At 44.2% G+C, this 16682-nt stretch overlaps 1 protein-coding gene and 1 long non-coding RNA gene across 2 annotated transcripts in view; both read left to right on the top strand.

Annotated features, from left to right (window-relative positions):
• Positions 1-1727: 1727 nt before the first annotated feature.
• On the top strand, positions 1728-2795 carry ly6d (lymphocyte antigen 6 family member D). The gene is made up of 3 exons (XM_064982747.1): positions 1728-1834; positions 2209-2310; positions 2453-2795. The coding sequence occupies exons 1-3, from the start codon at positions 1780-1782 to the stop codon at positions 2536-2538; spliced, it is 243 nt and encodes an 80-aa protein (XP_064838819.1). The 5' UTR covers positions 1728-1779; the 3' UTR covers positions 2539-2795.
• Positions 2796-14411: 11616 nt separating this feature from the next.
• LOC135553080 (uncharacterized) overlaps positions 14412-16682 on the top strand; it is a 2474-nt gene continuing 203 nt past the window's right edge. The window contains exons 1-2 of the long non-coding RNA XR_010457551.1: positions 14412-14435; positions 15322-15362. This is a non-coding gene — a long non-coding RNA (uncharacterized LOC135553080). The remainder of the gene's footprint in view (positions 14436-15321; positions 15363-16682) is intronic.

The following is a 16682-nucleotide window of genomic DNA, read 5'->3' as shown; positions in this document are numbered from 1 at the left end:
CTCTGTGTTGTCTGTTCACACTGCTATGCTTTATCTTGGCCATGTCGCAGTTGTAAATGACAACTTGTTCTCAACTAGCCTACCTGGTTAAATAAAGGTGAAAAAAATCAAAAATAATAATAATAATTTTTGACTCAATTTGAAGGCCGACCGTGGTACTGCAGACTGCCATTAACAACTAAATGATCAGGTCAAGGACAGGTCAAGGACATTCATCTAGTGTTTTTGAAGCAATTATTGACTATGATTGTCTCAGAATCTTTTTTTTTTTCAAGAAGATTGACCGTGAAGATTGACATTTTTCCATTCACTATAATGAGAGATAATAAGTACCGGGTCAGCCTTGACCTCCCATGGCTTCAGTAACAGGGCAGTAGTTCTCCCCTGGCCAGGACATAACCTTGATTGGTAAACAAGAGAGTTTGCGTTATTGAGGAGCAAGCTCGCACAATGCCAACCTTACTATATTTGACCTGAAGAAGGCACTGTTTACCACAAACCACTGTTCTCAGTCCTAAGCAAGTCAACACATGTTGTGATGTAAAGTGGTTTACATTTACATTTACATTTAAGTCATTTGGCAGACGCTCTTATCCAGAGGTTTGATTTCAACGGGCCATTTGGGTCCCTTCAATTAAATATAGGTCAGCATGTAGAAGTTGTTCTAACAGCATTGCTGTTAGGACCCAAATACAACTATAAAGCAATGCGAGATGGAGTGAAAGGTTGCCAGAGATATAACGTTACTCCCCACCAGCTACTTGTCTGAGCAAGACCATGCAAACCTTAACCTTGTGGGAGATTTTTCCATTTAGTCTTTGAAAAACATATGTATAGACTATAGGTTGTAATGTTGTATGTCATCTGTGTCACACATTCCTACAGAGGCAGACTGGCCATAGGGCAAATGCCAGATGGGCTGGTCCATCTGTAGCACAGTGGTCCTGTCTAAGTTGATGTTTATGCACATATGTATAATTATTTGGCTAATAATAGGGCCTCTGGAGAAAGAATGGGCAGGTGTGCATCCCAATATGAAAACTTCTGAAATGAATATGTTTTTTTAAGTTAATGAATAGGCCTGTGCTTGTGAGGTTCTATTCATTGAGTTGTTTGGACTATAATTAGAGAATTTAGTTCAACTGGTTAGCTTCTTTAACCAGGTTATTTCCTGGTTATTTCCCAGCAATGGGGATAACACTCTATTGTCTGATTTGCATGCCCAGATGCTGCTGCCAGATTCACTGGGAAGACCGCATTCTTTGAACATAGAGAGGACTGAAAAACCACTTCACCATCTATAAGCAGGTCAACTTATGAAATAAATACACGCCACAAAAGTACACACCAAGGGCTTATCTGTGAAATATAAATATAATATAAAAAAATCAAGCTCATTGAAAGTGCTTTCAGTGCAGGACTAGGGTGATTTTAGTAGACGTCAACTAGCAGGACATACATGTTTAAGTCATATTCAATCCTACAATTTCCATCCTCTACAGTAGACAATCGAACATCATCAGATCATCTTTGAAATGATTATTGATTGTCAAATAAAGATCCCAATCAGTCCCTCCACTGTAGTTGCTCCTCCTCATTGTCTTGCTGATTACTTGAATTTCTCTTAGAAAATGAAGGGGAAAGGAATGCATTTACTGTAAGTGCATTGTGATTCACAAGGAAATAAAGCAGCCTGTTTAAGTGAGTTCTCGGGGCAGTACAAGGTGTACCAGTATAAAAGCTGCAGTTGTAGGTTGCTCCTTCACACTACTGGACATAATGAGGACCCTGCTACTTACAACCATGCTGCTGGTGCTGCTCTGTAGCACTCAAGGTGAGCAAACATAATAAATAGAGACTGGTTTATAAATACGTTTCTTTGAAATCAAATAGGAAATATCACTGCAATGATAGGTGCAAGTCTTGGTTGAGGTGTGCTTTAAAAATCTATATTTCAGGTCCAGGGCAAAATGATTAATATGTAGCCTATTATTCATTATGTTGTTGACCTATGTTAGTTAGGTGAAAAGTTTAATGTTATAACAGTGAAGGATCTTCAGTAACTTAGTAAAGGAATTAAAATGCTCATACTCCTCTTCACAGACTTACAACTAACTTTCTCATAACCAATTATTTGATAAGCTAATGATGATCCACACTTTAAGAATCCTATCATCACTTCTGCTCTAAACGTCCATTTCTCCACAGTGCTCACACTTAGGTGTTACACCTGTGACATGGCTGATGCTGACTGCAAGCAAGAGACAGAATGTCCACCATCGAGTATGTACTGCAGAACTGTGGTGACTGGTAAATATTCCATTTTTATTCTTTCATTCATGTCTTTCAATCTCTATCGATAATATGTAATATATGTATTATGAATCAACTGAGTGCAATAATCATCTGTAAATTGCTCAAACATTTTCTTCTTCCTTCTTTTCCTTCACAGCGGACACAGTGACTCGTACCTGTGAGGAGATGTGTGTCTCGGGTGTCAACGCCTACTGTTGCCAGGGAGACCTGTGTGAGAACTGACATGATCCACAGAGAGCTATCGCCACTAAACACTTTCACCTTCTGTTTAAATACAGTAGAATGTTGTGTGGGAAATACGTTAGAATATCGGGATACATTATAACCTTTGAATAACATACATTTATATTTTAGCCATTTAGCAGACACTCTTATCTAACGTACATTTAGTGCATTCATCTTAAGATAGCTAGGTGAGACAACCACATATCACAGTCGTAGTAAGTACATTGTTCCTCAATAAAGAAGTTATCAGCAAAGTCAGTGCTATTATTTGTGATAATCTTAACAATAACAAAACCGTATGAATCTATCAATATTTTGGGGTACAGCAAGCCCTTTGAACGATTCATCTGTTTCTGCTGTCCTTCTATGGCTTGAATTAATGCCATTAAACTATGATATTCACAGATGTGGAGGTTTTACAGCAATGAGGATTTCCAATGCCTGAGCTGTGATGCTGGTGTGTCACTTTTATAAATGAATACTAAGAGGCGCCCCAGCCAGGCAGCTAGTGTAGCCTCTCCTAATCTCCTCTCTCTCCGGATGCTCCTGAGTGGGTCATGCTGGCTCATGGCCTCCTGCTGGGATGTGGGTCGCCAGACAGTGACAATGCCTGCCTGTTGTAGCCGTATGCATCTGGGCAGGCAGGATTACCTAAATCCCTCCGATGAGGGGGAGTTATGGAGAACCTGTACGACTCACCTGGCAACTCAACTCCACTCTCCCTCCCTCTGAAAAAAGTATGCTTGATCATGGTGTAGTTTGCTTTGTTTTTGAGAGATTAAGAACGAAGAAAATGGAAGTAAGAGTATGTTTTTGAGGGAGAAAAGAGGAAGACTTCATACATACAAAATCATCTTATTCTGCTTAACTGTAGATAAGGCAAATGTTTAAATGTCGTCACTCAGCACATGTCAAGACGTCAATTCAACGTCCATTCGTCTATTCAACGTCTAACGTCTATTCAACAAAATTTCATTGACATGACATGGAAACAATGTTGATTCAGCCAGTGCATGCCCAGTGGGTGGTCTGTGGCTGGTCATCTTAATTAAATGGGAAATAATGGTCCCGTCTAGATATGTATTTATCTTCCAGCCATTATTTCCTTTTCCATTAGAGCTCCAAAATGTTGAGATTGAGGATTTGTGGGTGTTAAAAATAACCCTGGAGCTTTAGACAGACAACCTTCACTCCTTTACACATCATGTGAAGGGTGTTTCATTCAGTCCTCATAAAGGGGTCAATATAAAACACACATCCCATGAACAAAAGAGCAAATGTAATCCCAGAAAACCTTGCTTTCTCTGATCTTACAGGGCACTTTTATCAATTTATAGTTGCCCAGAAAAGGCAGAAACTGGTTTACAGTTTACAGAAACAGCACTCAAATGGATTAGATATTGTGCATTAAAACAATACATTATGATATGAATGTCATGAATGGCATGTTCGGCATTCAATCAAATTAAAGAAATGTTATACAAATGAATTTCTGAATTCAATTATTTGTTTCCTTTTCCCATTGTGATCCAACAACTACAACCCTGTAGACAATTAGCGGCCTGGTATACAGCTTTCCATTATTGTTTTAATATCTATTTTGAATCATAAGATACACTGTTATTAAGCAGGCTTTATGATAAACTCATGCAGTTGCCTAACTTACAGTAGAGAACAAAAGTCACCAGAATCAGCATTACCTTCATTTTAACAGGGAAGATATTGAGACCTGCAGACCTCTCAATATGTGCATTCAGAAAGGATTCAGACCCCTTGACTTCTTCCACATTCTGTTATGTTACAGCCTTATTCTAAAATTGATTAAATTAAAATGTTCCTTGTCAGTCTACACACAGTGCCCCATAATGACAAAGTGAAAACAGGTTTTTAGAAATGTTTGCATATGTATTAAAAATAAAAAACAGAAATACTTTATTTACCTAAGTATTCAGACCGTTTGCTATCAGATTTTGAAATTGAGCTCAGTGTCACGGTCGTCATAAAGAGGAGAACAAGGCGCAGCGTAGTAAGCGAACATAACTCTTTAATTCAAATCAAATCAAATTTATTTATGTAGCCCTTCATACATCAGCTGATATCTCAAAGTGCTGTAACAGAAACCCAGCCTAAAACAAACAGCAAGCAATGCAGGTGTAGAAGCACGGTGGCTAGGAAAAACTCCCTAGAAAGGCCAAAACCTAGGAAGAAACCTAGAGAGGAACCAGGCTATGTGGGGTGGCCAGTCCTCTTCTGGCTGTGCCGGGTGGAGATTATAACAGAACATGGCCAAGATGTTCAAATGTTCATAAATGACCAGCATGGTCCAATAATAATAAGGCAGAACAGTTGAAACTGGAGCAGCAGCACGGCCAGGTGGACTGGGGACAGCAAGGAGTCATCATGTCAGGTAGTCCTGAGGCATGGTCCTAGGGCTCAGGTCTTCCGAGAGAGAGAAAGAAAGAGAGAAAGAAAGAGAGAATTAGAGAGAGCACACTTAAATTCACACAGGACAGAATAGGACAGGAGAAGTACTCCAGATATAACAAACTGACCCTAGCCTCCCGACACATAAACTACTGCAACATAAATACTGGAGTCTGAGACAGGAGGGGTCAAAAGGCACCTAAAGACTCTCAGACCATGAAAACAAGATGATCTGATGAAACCAATATTGAACACTTTGGCCTGAATGCCAAGTGTCACGTCTGGAGGAAGCCTGGCACCATCGCTACGGTGAAACATGGTGGTGGCAGCATTGTGGCATTGGGATTTTTTTCAGTGGCAGGGACTGGGAGACCAGTCAGGATCGAGAGAAAGATGAACGGAGCAAAGTACAGAGAGATCCCTGATGAAAACCTGCTCCAGAGAACTCAGGACCTCAGACTTGGGCGAAGTTTCACCTTCCAACAGGACAACGACCCGAAGCACAAAGACAATACAGGAGTGGCTTCGGGAAAAGTCTGTGAATGTCATTGAGTGGCCCAACCAGAGCCTGGACTTGAACCCGATCGAACATCTCTGGAAAGTCCAAAAAATAACTGTGTAGCAACTCTCCCCATCCAACCTGACAGAGCTTGAGAGGATCTACAGAGAAGAATGTGAGAAACTCCTCAAATACAGGTGTGCCAATCTTGTCGCATCATACCCAAAAAGACCCAATACTGTAATATCTGCCAAAGGTGCTTCAAGAAAGTACTGAGGAAAGGGTTTGAATACTTATGTATATGTGATATTTCCCGTTTGACTTTTTTTATAGCTGTGCAAAGATTTCAAAAAACTGTTTTTGTTTTGTCATTATGGCAATTTAATAAATGCTTTGTCATTATAACTATTTAATAAATGTTGAAAGACTGTAACGTAACAAAATGTGGAAACAGTCAAGGGGTCTGAATACTTTCCAAATGCATCGTACACAACATAACTATACACATTAAGGGTGGAGAAAATGACTTGGGTAAATAAGCTGTCAGTTGTTAAGGTCCCCTGCTGTGTTGAGTGGTGGGTGTCTGGGAGGGAGAGTGCTTATTGAGGATATTGTACAGTGATGTAAGAGTACATACTACATTCTCGCATGTCTAGGTCTCTCATCCTATATACTGAATCACAGCAGGGTCTCGAACACGAACATGCACCCCACTTGTTTTCCACATTCCCAGGCCAACTGTGGAAGAGCACGCTATGTAGGCTTCTACTGTAACGCTGCTCTGCTCATTTCAGGTTAGGAGACAACGTAGCCACTGCCAGCTAGCCTACTCCAGCAGTACTGTATCATTTCAATAATTTTAGTCAATAAGATTCTTGCTACGTAAGCTTAACGTTCTGAACATTCGATAAGTGTAGTCCACTTGTCATTCCAATCTCCTTTGCATTAGCGTAGCCTCTTCTGTAGCCTGTCAACTATGTGTCTATCTATCCCTGTTCTCTCCTCTCTGCACAGACCATACAAACGCTCCACACCGCGTGGCAGCGGCCACCCTAATCTGGTGGTCCCAGCGCGCACGACCCACGTGGAGTTCCAGGTCTCCGGTAGCCTCTGGAACTGCCGATCTGCGGCCAACAAGGCAGAGTTCATCTCAGCCTATGCCTCCCTCCAGTCCCTCGACTTCTTGGCACTGACGGAAACATGGATCATCACAGACAACACTGCTACTCCTACTGCTCTTTCTTCGTCCGCCCACGTGTTCTCGCACACCCCGAGAGCTTCTGGTCAGCGGGGTGGTGGCACCGGGATCCTCATCTCTCCCAAGTGGTCATTCTCTCTTTCTCCCCTTACCCATCTGTCTATCGCCTCCTTTGAATTCCATGCTGTCACAGTTACCAGCCCTTTCAAGCTTAACATCCTTATCATTTATCGCCCTCCAGGTTCCCTCGGAGAGTTCATCAATGAGCTTGATGCCTTGATAAGCTCCTTTCCTGAGGACGGCTCACCTCTCACAGTCCTGGGCGACTTTAACCTCCCCACGTCTACCTTTGACTCATTCCTCTCTGCCTCCTTCTTTCAACTCCTCTCCTCTTTTGACCTCACCCTCTCACCTTCCCCCCCTACTCACAAGGCAGGCAATACGCTCGACCTCATCTTTACTAGATGCTGTTCTTCCACTAACCTCATTGCAACTCCCCTCCAAGTCTCCGACCACTACCTTGTATCCTTTTCCCTCTCGCTCTCATCCAACACTTCCCACACTGCCCCTACTCGGATGGTATCGCGCCGTCCCAACCTTCGCTCTCTCCCCCGCTACTCTCTCCTCTTCCATCCTATCATCTCTTCCCTCTGCTCATACCTTCTCCAACCTATCTCCTGATTCTGCCTCCTCAACCCTCCTCTCTTCCCTTTCTGCATCCTTTGACTCTCTATGTCCCCTATCCTCCAGGCCGGCTCGGTCCTCCCCTCCCGCTCCGTGGCTCGACGACTCATTGCGAGCTCACAGAACAGTGCTCCGGGTAGCCGAGCGGAAATGGAGGAAAACTCGCCTCCCTGCGGACCTGGCATCCTTTCACTCCCTCCTCTCTACATTTTCCTCCTCTGTCTCTGCTGCTAAAGCCACTTTCTTCCACTCTAAATTCCAAGCATCTGCCTCTAACCCTAGGAAGCTCTTTGCCACCTTCTCCTCCCTCCTGAATCCTCCTCCCCCCTCCTCCCTCTCTGCAGATGACTTCGTCAACCATTTTGAAAAGAAGGTCGACGACATCCGATCCTCGTTTGCTAAGTCAAACGACACCGCTGGTTCTGCTCACACTGCCCTACCCTGTGCTCTGACCTCTTTCTCCCCTCTCTCTCCAGATTAAATCTCGCTTCTTGTGACGGCCGGCCGCCCAACAACCTGCCCGCTTGACCCTATCCCCTCCTCTCTTCTCCAGACCATTTCCGGAGACCTTCTCCCTTACCTCACCTCGCTCATCAACTCATCCCTGACCGCTGGCTACGTCCCTTCCGTCTTCAAGAGAGCGAGTTGCACCCCTTCTGAAAAAACCTACACTCGATCCCTCCGATGTCAACAACTACAGACCAGTATCCCTTCTTTCTTTTCTCTCCAAAACTCTTGAACGTGCCGTCCTTGGCCAGCTCTCCCGCTATCTCTCTCAGAATGACCTTCTTGATCCAAATCAGTCAGGTTTCAAGACTAGTCATTCAACTGAGACTGCTCTTCTCTGTATCACGGAGGCCCTCCGCACTGCTAAAGCTAACTCTCTCTCCTCTGCTCTCATCCTTCTAGACCTATCGGCTGCCTTCGACACTGTGAACCATCAGATCCTCCTCTCCACCCTCTCCGAGTTGGGCATCTCCGGTGCGGCCCACGCTTGGATTGCGTCCTACCTGACAGGTCGCTCCTACCAGGTGGCGTGGCGAGAATCTGTCTCCTCGCCACGCGCTCTCACCACTGGTGTCCCCCAGGGCTCTGTTCTAGGCCCTCTCCTATTCTCGCTATACACCAAGTCACTTGGCTCTGTCATAACCTCACATGGTCTCTCCTATCATTGCTATGCAGATGACACACAATTAATCTTCTCCTTTCCCCCTTCTGATGACCAGGTGGCGAATCGCATCTCTGCATGTCTGGCAGACATATCAGTCTGGATGACGGATCACCACCTCAAGCTGAACCTCGGCAAGACGGAGCTGCTCTTCCTCCCGGGGAAGGACTGCCCGTTCCATGATCTCGCCATCACGGTTGACAACTCCATTGTTTCCTCCTCCCAGAGCGCTAAGAACCTTGGCGTGATCCTGGACAACACCCTGTCGTTCTCAACTAACATCAAGGCGGTGGCCCGTTCCTGTAGGTTCATGCTCTACAACATCCGCTACGCCCCTGCCTCACACAGGAAGCGGCGCAGGTCCTAATCCAGGCACTTGTCATCTCCCGTCTGGATTACTGCAACTCGCTGTTGGCTGGGCTCCCTGCCTGTGCCATTAAACCCCTACAACTCATCCAGAACGCCGCAGCCCGTCTGGTGTTCAACCTTCCCAAGTTCTCTCACGTCACCCCGCTCCTCCGCTCTCTCCACTGGCTTCCAGTTGAAGCTCGCATCCGCTACAAGACCATGGTGCTTGCCTACGGAGCTGTGAGGGGAACGGCACCGCAGTACCTCCAGGCTCTGATCAGGCCCTACACCCAAACAAGGGCACTGCGTTCATCCACCTCTGGCCTGCTCGCCTCCCTACCACTGAGGAAGTACAGTTCCCGCTCAGCCCAGTCAAAACTGTTCGCTGCTCTGGCCCCCCAATGGTGGAACAAACTCCCTCACGACGCCAGGACAGCGGAGTCAATCACCACCTTCCGGAGACACCTGAAACCCCACCTCTTCAAGGAATACCTAGGATAGGATAAAGCAATCCTTCTCACCCCCCCTTAAATGATTTAGATGCACTATTGTAAAGTGGCTGTTCCACTGATGTCAGAAGGTGAATTCACCAATTTGTAAGTCGCTCTGGATAAGAGCGTCTGCTAAATGACTTAAATGTAAAAATGTAAATGAGAAGGGGAAACAGATGAAAGCGGAGCAGAAAAGACACTTAAAAGACACTTAACTTAAGCTGTGATATGGACTACTTCTTTAATCCTGAAGAAAGAATAAAAAGGGGAGGAAAGAGAGTGAGAGAGACAGATAGAGTGAGAGAGATGGAGAGACAGAGACAGATAGAGTGAGAGAGATGGAGAGACAGAGAGAGATAGAGAGATGGAGAGAGAGAGACAGATAGAGCGAGAGAGATGGAGAGACAGAGAGAGATAGAGAGATGGAGAGAGAGAGAGATAGAGTGAGAGAGACAGATAGAGTGAGAGAGATGGAGAGACAGAGACAGATAGAGTGAGAGAGATGGAGAGACAGAGAGAGATAGAGAGATGGAGAGAGAGAGACAGATAGAGCGAGAGAGATGGAGAGACAGAGAGATAGAGAGATGGAGGAGAGAGAGATAGAGTGAGAGAGACAGATAGAGTGAGAGAGATGGAGAGACAGAGACAGATAGAGTGAGAGAGATGGAGAGACAGAGACAGATAGAGAGATGGAGAGAGAGAGACAGATAGAGCGAGAGAGATGGAGAGACAGAGAGAGATAGAGAGATGGAGAGAGAGAGAGATAGAGTGAGAGAGATGGAGAGAGAGAGATAGAGTGAGAGAGACAGATAGAGATAGAGAGATGGAGAGAGAGACAGATAGAGTGAGAGAGATGGAGAGAGACAGATAGAGTGAGAGAGATGGAGAGAGAGAGATAGAGTGAGAGAGATGGAGAGACAGAGAGAGATAGAGAGAGATAGAGAGAAGAACACTTGACTGGTATTTTCTGAACACTAATTTATACCCCAAAAACCTTTCTAAGAATCATATAACATTTTCAACTATTCCTTTTATGCAGTTCAATAACATTCAATAATGTCTCCTTTCCATTGCGCTTTAATACAAGGTAGTATTTCCTCATGGACTTGTGGGATAGCCAACTGTGGTAATACTGTAGTATTAATGCTTATAAGAGTAATACATTTATGAAATGGCAGCTTACCAACATTTTTACATTTAAATAATACCATTTACATATCCCAAGCTGAAGAAAAAAACAGGAAGTAGCGTGCATATCACATTAACATCAAAACCCAATTGAACAAAGAGCTTCCAGGATTTCCCAGAAGTTGATTGAGAATCGGCTTATCCAGGTACAATTTATTTCGAATACATTTCTGATCGTTTACAGAAAATAGGAAATTGCTAGTTTGCAAATGTGAATGATATGAATAATAGACTTCTGATAATATTCCTGATCACAAAGCTAATGTTTTTGCACGCCTGACTATTTGAACTATTGCGGAGGTCAAAGAGCAGTAGCACAGTCAAATGAGCTCAAGCCTTTTCAGTAGTATTATAAATGTTGTGATATGGTACCAAAAGAGGAAGTGACTCTGTGCTTCTGAAATACTGAACAAAGCTATCCATCTCTAACAGACCTGTTTAAAGAAGAACATACGTCAGTAATATGCATAAGCTGGAAGTGGAAAACATCACACCATTATGAACTCAATACCTCTAAATCACTGTTCACGTCATTCAGTAGTATTAGTGATCCGCTGAAATAACCTATGAAAGCATAGCACCAGAAACATTGACTTTCTATCCACCCCATGGCTTAATCTAGTATTCTGGTACTCCAGTGAGGGGCTTCTTTTGTGAATGAATGAGGTCTCTTTGGTCGAATGGAGTAATGGTCCCTCCTTCTATTGGATTATGGGATGGGTGTGGTATTGTGGTATTAATCTGAGCAGACGGCAGGCAGCCTGCCCTTGACTAGTGACTAGCGGAGGGCTGTTGTGTTTCTGTTGGAGTGACTTCACACCGCTCTACAGCTCTGTCCAGTCCACACTGCTCTCTACAGCTCTGTCCAATCCACACCACTCTCTACAGCTCTGTCCAGTCCACACTGCTCTCTACAGCTCTGTCCAGTCCACACGGCTCTCTACAGCTCTGTCCAGTCTACACTGCTCTCTACAGCTCTGTCCAGTCCACACTGCTCTCTACAGCTCTGTCCAGTCTACACGGCTCTCACCAGCTCCAAGGGAAAGAGACTGGTATAGTTTCTCCTCTCCACAAAGATGAACCTCTTCTGCTTCTCTCTGGTAAGGCTCTTTTTTTACTTCTCTTCAGATTGTCGGGCTCTCTCTCTCAGACGTGTGTGGTGAAGAGGGGCTGATGTATTCCTAAAAATTACAGCGGAGTGAGAGGCACACTAGCGTAGCCTCCCCCCGCGCGCAAGAAGAGGGGGGCAAGCATTAATTGATTGCCTCACTGCAAAATGTGTAAAATAGCATGAGAGTAGCTATAACACTTGACATTTTTGTCTCTTACCCATGGCAAAAGAAATTCCAACAAAATGGGGGGGGGGGGGGGGGGGGCTTCCTCAAAACTTGTGGGGGACTCCGCGAAACTGTGCTATGCCACTGGAGAGGCATGGCTTGATTTGGTGGTGGATTTGACCCCAGCGGGACTGAAACAGACTGGGATTTCTGTGGGGCTTTACTTCAGCGGCTTTTGATAAATTTTATGATGCTATAAAATCTCAGTTTAGTCATTGGAAGCAGTGCAATTGTGTCTTGTACTGTAAATTTCTGTGATTGTGTATGGAAGCAAATAAGTGATGCTATTACAGTACTATTACACTAGAGAGTAGCTTTGCCGTGTGTTTTTTTAGATGACCGAAATATGGGAGATTTCATAGATTTTTAGTAGGAAATAATCACAAGCACAACTGTATTAGAGGAGTACAGTCCTCTCCTTGGCCAGATGTTGGGAATGTTGAACACAGCTCAGGATTATTGACCGACATGTCCTCAAAACTGATCCAAGGTCATCAGGTTGAAGAAGCATGATTGCTGCTTCAGGCTTTTGATTGCAGCGTTGTTGTTTCTGTTGTTATTCACCACCACGTGTATCAGGATCTACTACAAAATGGATCAATGGATGTAATGGATCAAGAAAGTTCTAGAGGTGCAGCTGAGAAATGATGTCTTCTGAACTAAAATATAAACACAACATGCAACAATTTTATAGATTTTACTGAGTTATAGTTCATATAAGGAAATCAGTCAACTCACTCTTCAATGGCTGGAAGTTGCTGGATAGTGGCGGGAACTGTAACACACTGCCATACAAATCGACCCAGAGCATCCCAAACATGCTCAACGGTTGACATGTCTGAGTATGTAGGCCATGGAAGAACTGGGCCATTTTCAGATTCCAGGAATTGTGTACAGATCCTTGCGTCATGGGGCCGTGTCTTATCATGCTGAAACATGAGGTGATGGTGGCGGATGAATGGCACGACAATGGGCCTCAGGATCTTGTCATGCTATCTCTGTGCATTCAAACTTCCATTGATAAAATATACTTGTGTTCCTTGTCAGTAGTTTATGCCTGCCATACCCTAACCCCACCACCGCCATGGGCACTCTGTTCACAACGTTGACATCAGCAAACTGCTTGCAACATGATGCCATACACGTTGTCTACATCTGCCTGGTAGAGTTGAAACCGCGATTCACCTGTGAAGAGCACCCTTCTCCAGCGCGACAGTGGCAATCAACGGTGAGCATTTGCCCGCTGAAGCTGGTTACAACGCCGAATTGCAGTCAGGTGAGGACGAGGAGCACGCAGATGAGCTTCCCTGAGACGGTTTCTGACAGTTTGTGCAGAAATTCTTCGCTTCTGCAAACCCACATTTTCATCAGCTGTCTGGGTGGCTGGTTTCAGACAATCACGCAGGTGAAGAACATGGATGTGAAAGTCCTAGGCGAGCGTGGTTCGACGTGGTCTGCGGTTGTGAGGCCGGTTGGATGTACTGCCAAATTCTCTAAAAGGACGTTGGAGGCGGCTTATAGTAGAGAAATGAACATTCAATTATCTGGCAACAGCTCTGGTGGGCTTTGCTGCAGTCAGCAAGCCAATTCCACGCAGTCAACAGTGTGTCCCTGATTGTGTGTGTGTGTGTGTGTGTGTGTGTGTGTGTGTGTGTGTGTGTGTGTGTGTGTGTGTGTGTGTGTGTGTGTGTGTGTGTGTGTGTGTGTGTCCAGGAGGGTTCTATGGACAGTCTGTATGAGGCAGTGCAGGACTCCAGTGATGCCCAGGTCTACACCATCCCCAGCCGTTCCTCCAGCCGCTCCTGTAGCCTTGCCATGCTGCTAGATGAAAACCCCAAGTTGCGTGGCTCGGGACGATCCATTTCCATGGTGAGTACACATACATATGCATTATACACACTTGTGCACAAACCTAACCTAACCATACCTATGCAAATGCATGCATTCACACACCGACGCACACATACAGACACACACACACGAGCACACATACACTTTGTACCCTTAGATTGAGTTTTCATTGCGAAGTACATTTTCCAGAATGAAGCTCTTGACCTTGAATAGACCAAATGTTAAAAGCTGTAGCTCATCTTCTCTGTGTGCCCAACATACTCACTGATAAGCGAGTTCATGAAATTGTCAACTGTATAGTTTATAATTTATATGATGCCATGTCATGGATATACGTTATCTATCTGGACAAACCAGAGCTAAATCTTGTGGGGTACCTGTTCTTGCAGGAGTTGAGACTTGTGGTCTGCCAGAGGATCAGATTTGACCCAAACAATAAAGCTGATTATGAAATTATGATGATGAAACAATCAATTTACAGCTGATCCTAAAGTCATTACCATTAGCCTCCAATCCATTCAGTTCTTCTAAGTTATAGCATGAACATCACAACCAATAGTTTTGTCATATTTACGCAAACTTTTTCATGCCAATAGGCAAACTCTTCCACATTTAAGCATGTAGAATCAAATATTGATAATGTTCTCTTTTGCTTTCAGGAGATCTCCCAAATGCAGACCAACAACAACAAAAAAATTAAAAGAATGTGAGTTTATGTCATTTGCTCTGATCGGTCTCTTTTGACAGAGTGTGCGTGCAGGGCAGTGTATCCATAATAAAAAGCACAGTGAAAGTGCAGCAGCCCTGAGTTCAGCCTTAGTCAGTAGAGTAAAATGGCTCCAAAGGCGCTCTATCCTCCCAAGGGATAATACTTTAAGTCGCAGCTCTTTACCAAGCTTCCTGACTTTCTGCCCCTATGTAGATTTCACACTGTAAGCCCCCAAGCATCTGTCTATTTATACAATGCTCTCTAAAGAGAAAGATTGGGAAGGAAGGAACATCACAATCTAAATCAATTACACACTGGAAAATGTCATTTTCATGTCAGTGTCACTTGTCAAAGCAAAATGTGATCAGATGAAGAGGATCCCCTGTTATGTTGGTTGCCAAGAAAGCAGGCGGCGCAAGGTTCTGTACTAATTTGAGTACATTTCTCAGTCAAGTCTCAGTCAACACCTTTGGCTATTCTAATTGATGTCCCACTTCAAAAGCTATGCAAGCAGTGCCTCAGAGCAAACTCTATGACCTTTCTGTTGTTATACAGCTATAAACTACAAAGAGAAATGTTGAACCACTACAACGTACATGATTGAACTGTATGGGGATTCTCTCTCACTTGAAGACATACCAGGAACTTCTTTAAATACATATGTAGCAGTAGACCACAATATGGTTCACATCCCTTTGTTAATACAATTGTGTTGTGTTTGGACTGGGTATTAAAAAAATATCCACTTAAAATGTAGTCAGATCTACTGCAAAGATCCCTGGGACTTGCTGTCTTAAGTGTACAGTATCCCTTTGGGTCAATCAGGCTGTTAAAATGGCTGATTGTGGCTTAATCCTGACATTTTTCTGTCCTTTAATTTCAGAACACATGTAGCCAAATCAGCACCAGAAAACAGAACTTTAGGTATGTATGATAAAGGTCTGCTTGTGTGGTGTACTGCAATCCCGAGTGGCGCAGCAGTCTAAGGCACTACATCTCAGTGCAAGAGGCGTCACTACAGTCCCTGGTTCGAATTTAGGCTGTATCATATCCGGCCGTGATTGGGAGTCCCATAGGTTGGCGCACAATTGACCCAGCCTTGTCCGGGGTTTGGCTGGGGGTAGGCCGTCATTGTAAATAAGAATTTGTTCTTAATTGACTTGCCTCGTTAAATAAAGGTTAAATACAAATAAATAGGACCTCCTGAGTGGTGCAGTGGTCTAAGGCACTGCACCGCATTGCTAGCTGTGCCACTACAGATCCTGGTTCCCGACAGGGAGACCCATGGGACGGCGCAGAATTGGCCTAGCGTCGTCCGGGCTAGGGGAAGAGGTTTGGCCGGCAGGGATGTTCTTGTCCCATCGCGCTATAGCGACTTCTATTTTGGTCCGGGCGCAATGCACGCTGACACGATCGCCAGGTGTACAGTGTTTCCTCTGACACATTGGTGCAGCTGGCTTCCAGGTTAAGCGGGCATTGTGTAAAGAAGCACTGTGGCTTGGCTGGGTTGTGTTTCGGAGGACGCACGGCTCTCGACTTTCGCCTCTCCCGAGTCTGTACGGGAGTTGCAGCGATGGGACAAGACTGTAGCTACCAATTGGATACCATGAAATTGGAGAGAAATATAAAAAATAAATATATATATAAAAATAATTTAAATTTAAAATAAATAAAAAAGAAAGTGCTAGCCATGCAGATTTTTTTCAAGACTACTGATATACTGTACCACGAAGAGCAAAAATATATTTTTATTTTATTTTACCCTTATTTTACCAGGTAAGTTGACTGAGAACACATTCTCATTTACAGCAACGATATGGGGTATAGTTACAGGAGAGTGGAGGGGGGGATGATTGGGGATGATTTGGAAGCTGGGAATGATTAGGTGGCCAGATTGGGAATTTAGGACACCGGGGTTAACACCCCTACTCTCACGATCTTTAGTGACCACAGAGAGTCAGGACACCCGTTTAAAGTCACATCTGAAAGATGATCAATCAACAGTTTAGCATTAGCCGGACATACAATTACAACCAAATAGTCAAACCTGAGCAATGCACAGACAAAAAGTTATATGACCAAGAGAGCATTGCACCAAAACCTCTGGATGTTTTTGTGCTGAATGAGGTAAAAAGATCATTGGGATTGTCCCAGGGGTCTACTACAGCAATTCATTTTGGAAGAGAGGACATATTAAAAAAGACAATTGGAAAGCCCAGCTTAAACTCTCATTGCCAGTCACAG

Source organism: Oncorhynchus masou, chromosome 13 (assembly GCF_036934945.1).
Source record: "Oncorhynchus masou masou isolate Uvic2021 chromosome 13, UVic_Omas_1.1, whole genome shotgun sequence".
NCBI lineage: Eukaryota > Metazoa > Chordata > Actinopteri > Salmoniformes > Salmonidae > Oncorhynchus > Oncorhynchus masou.
The sequence above is the reverse complement of the archived record's forward strand: the minus strand, read 5'-3'. Positions and strand labels throughout refer to the sequence as shown.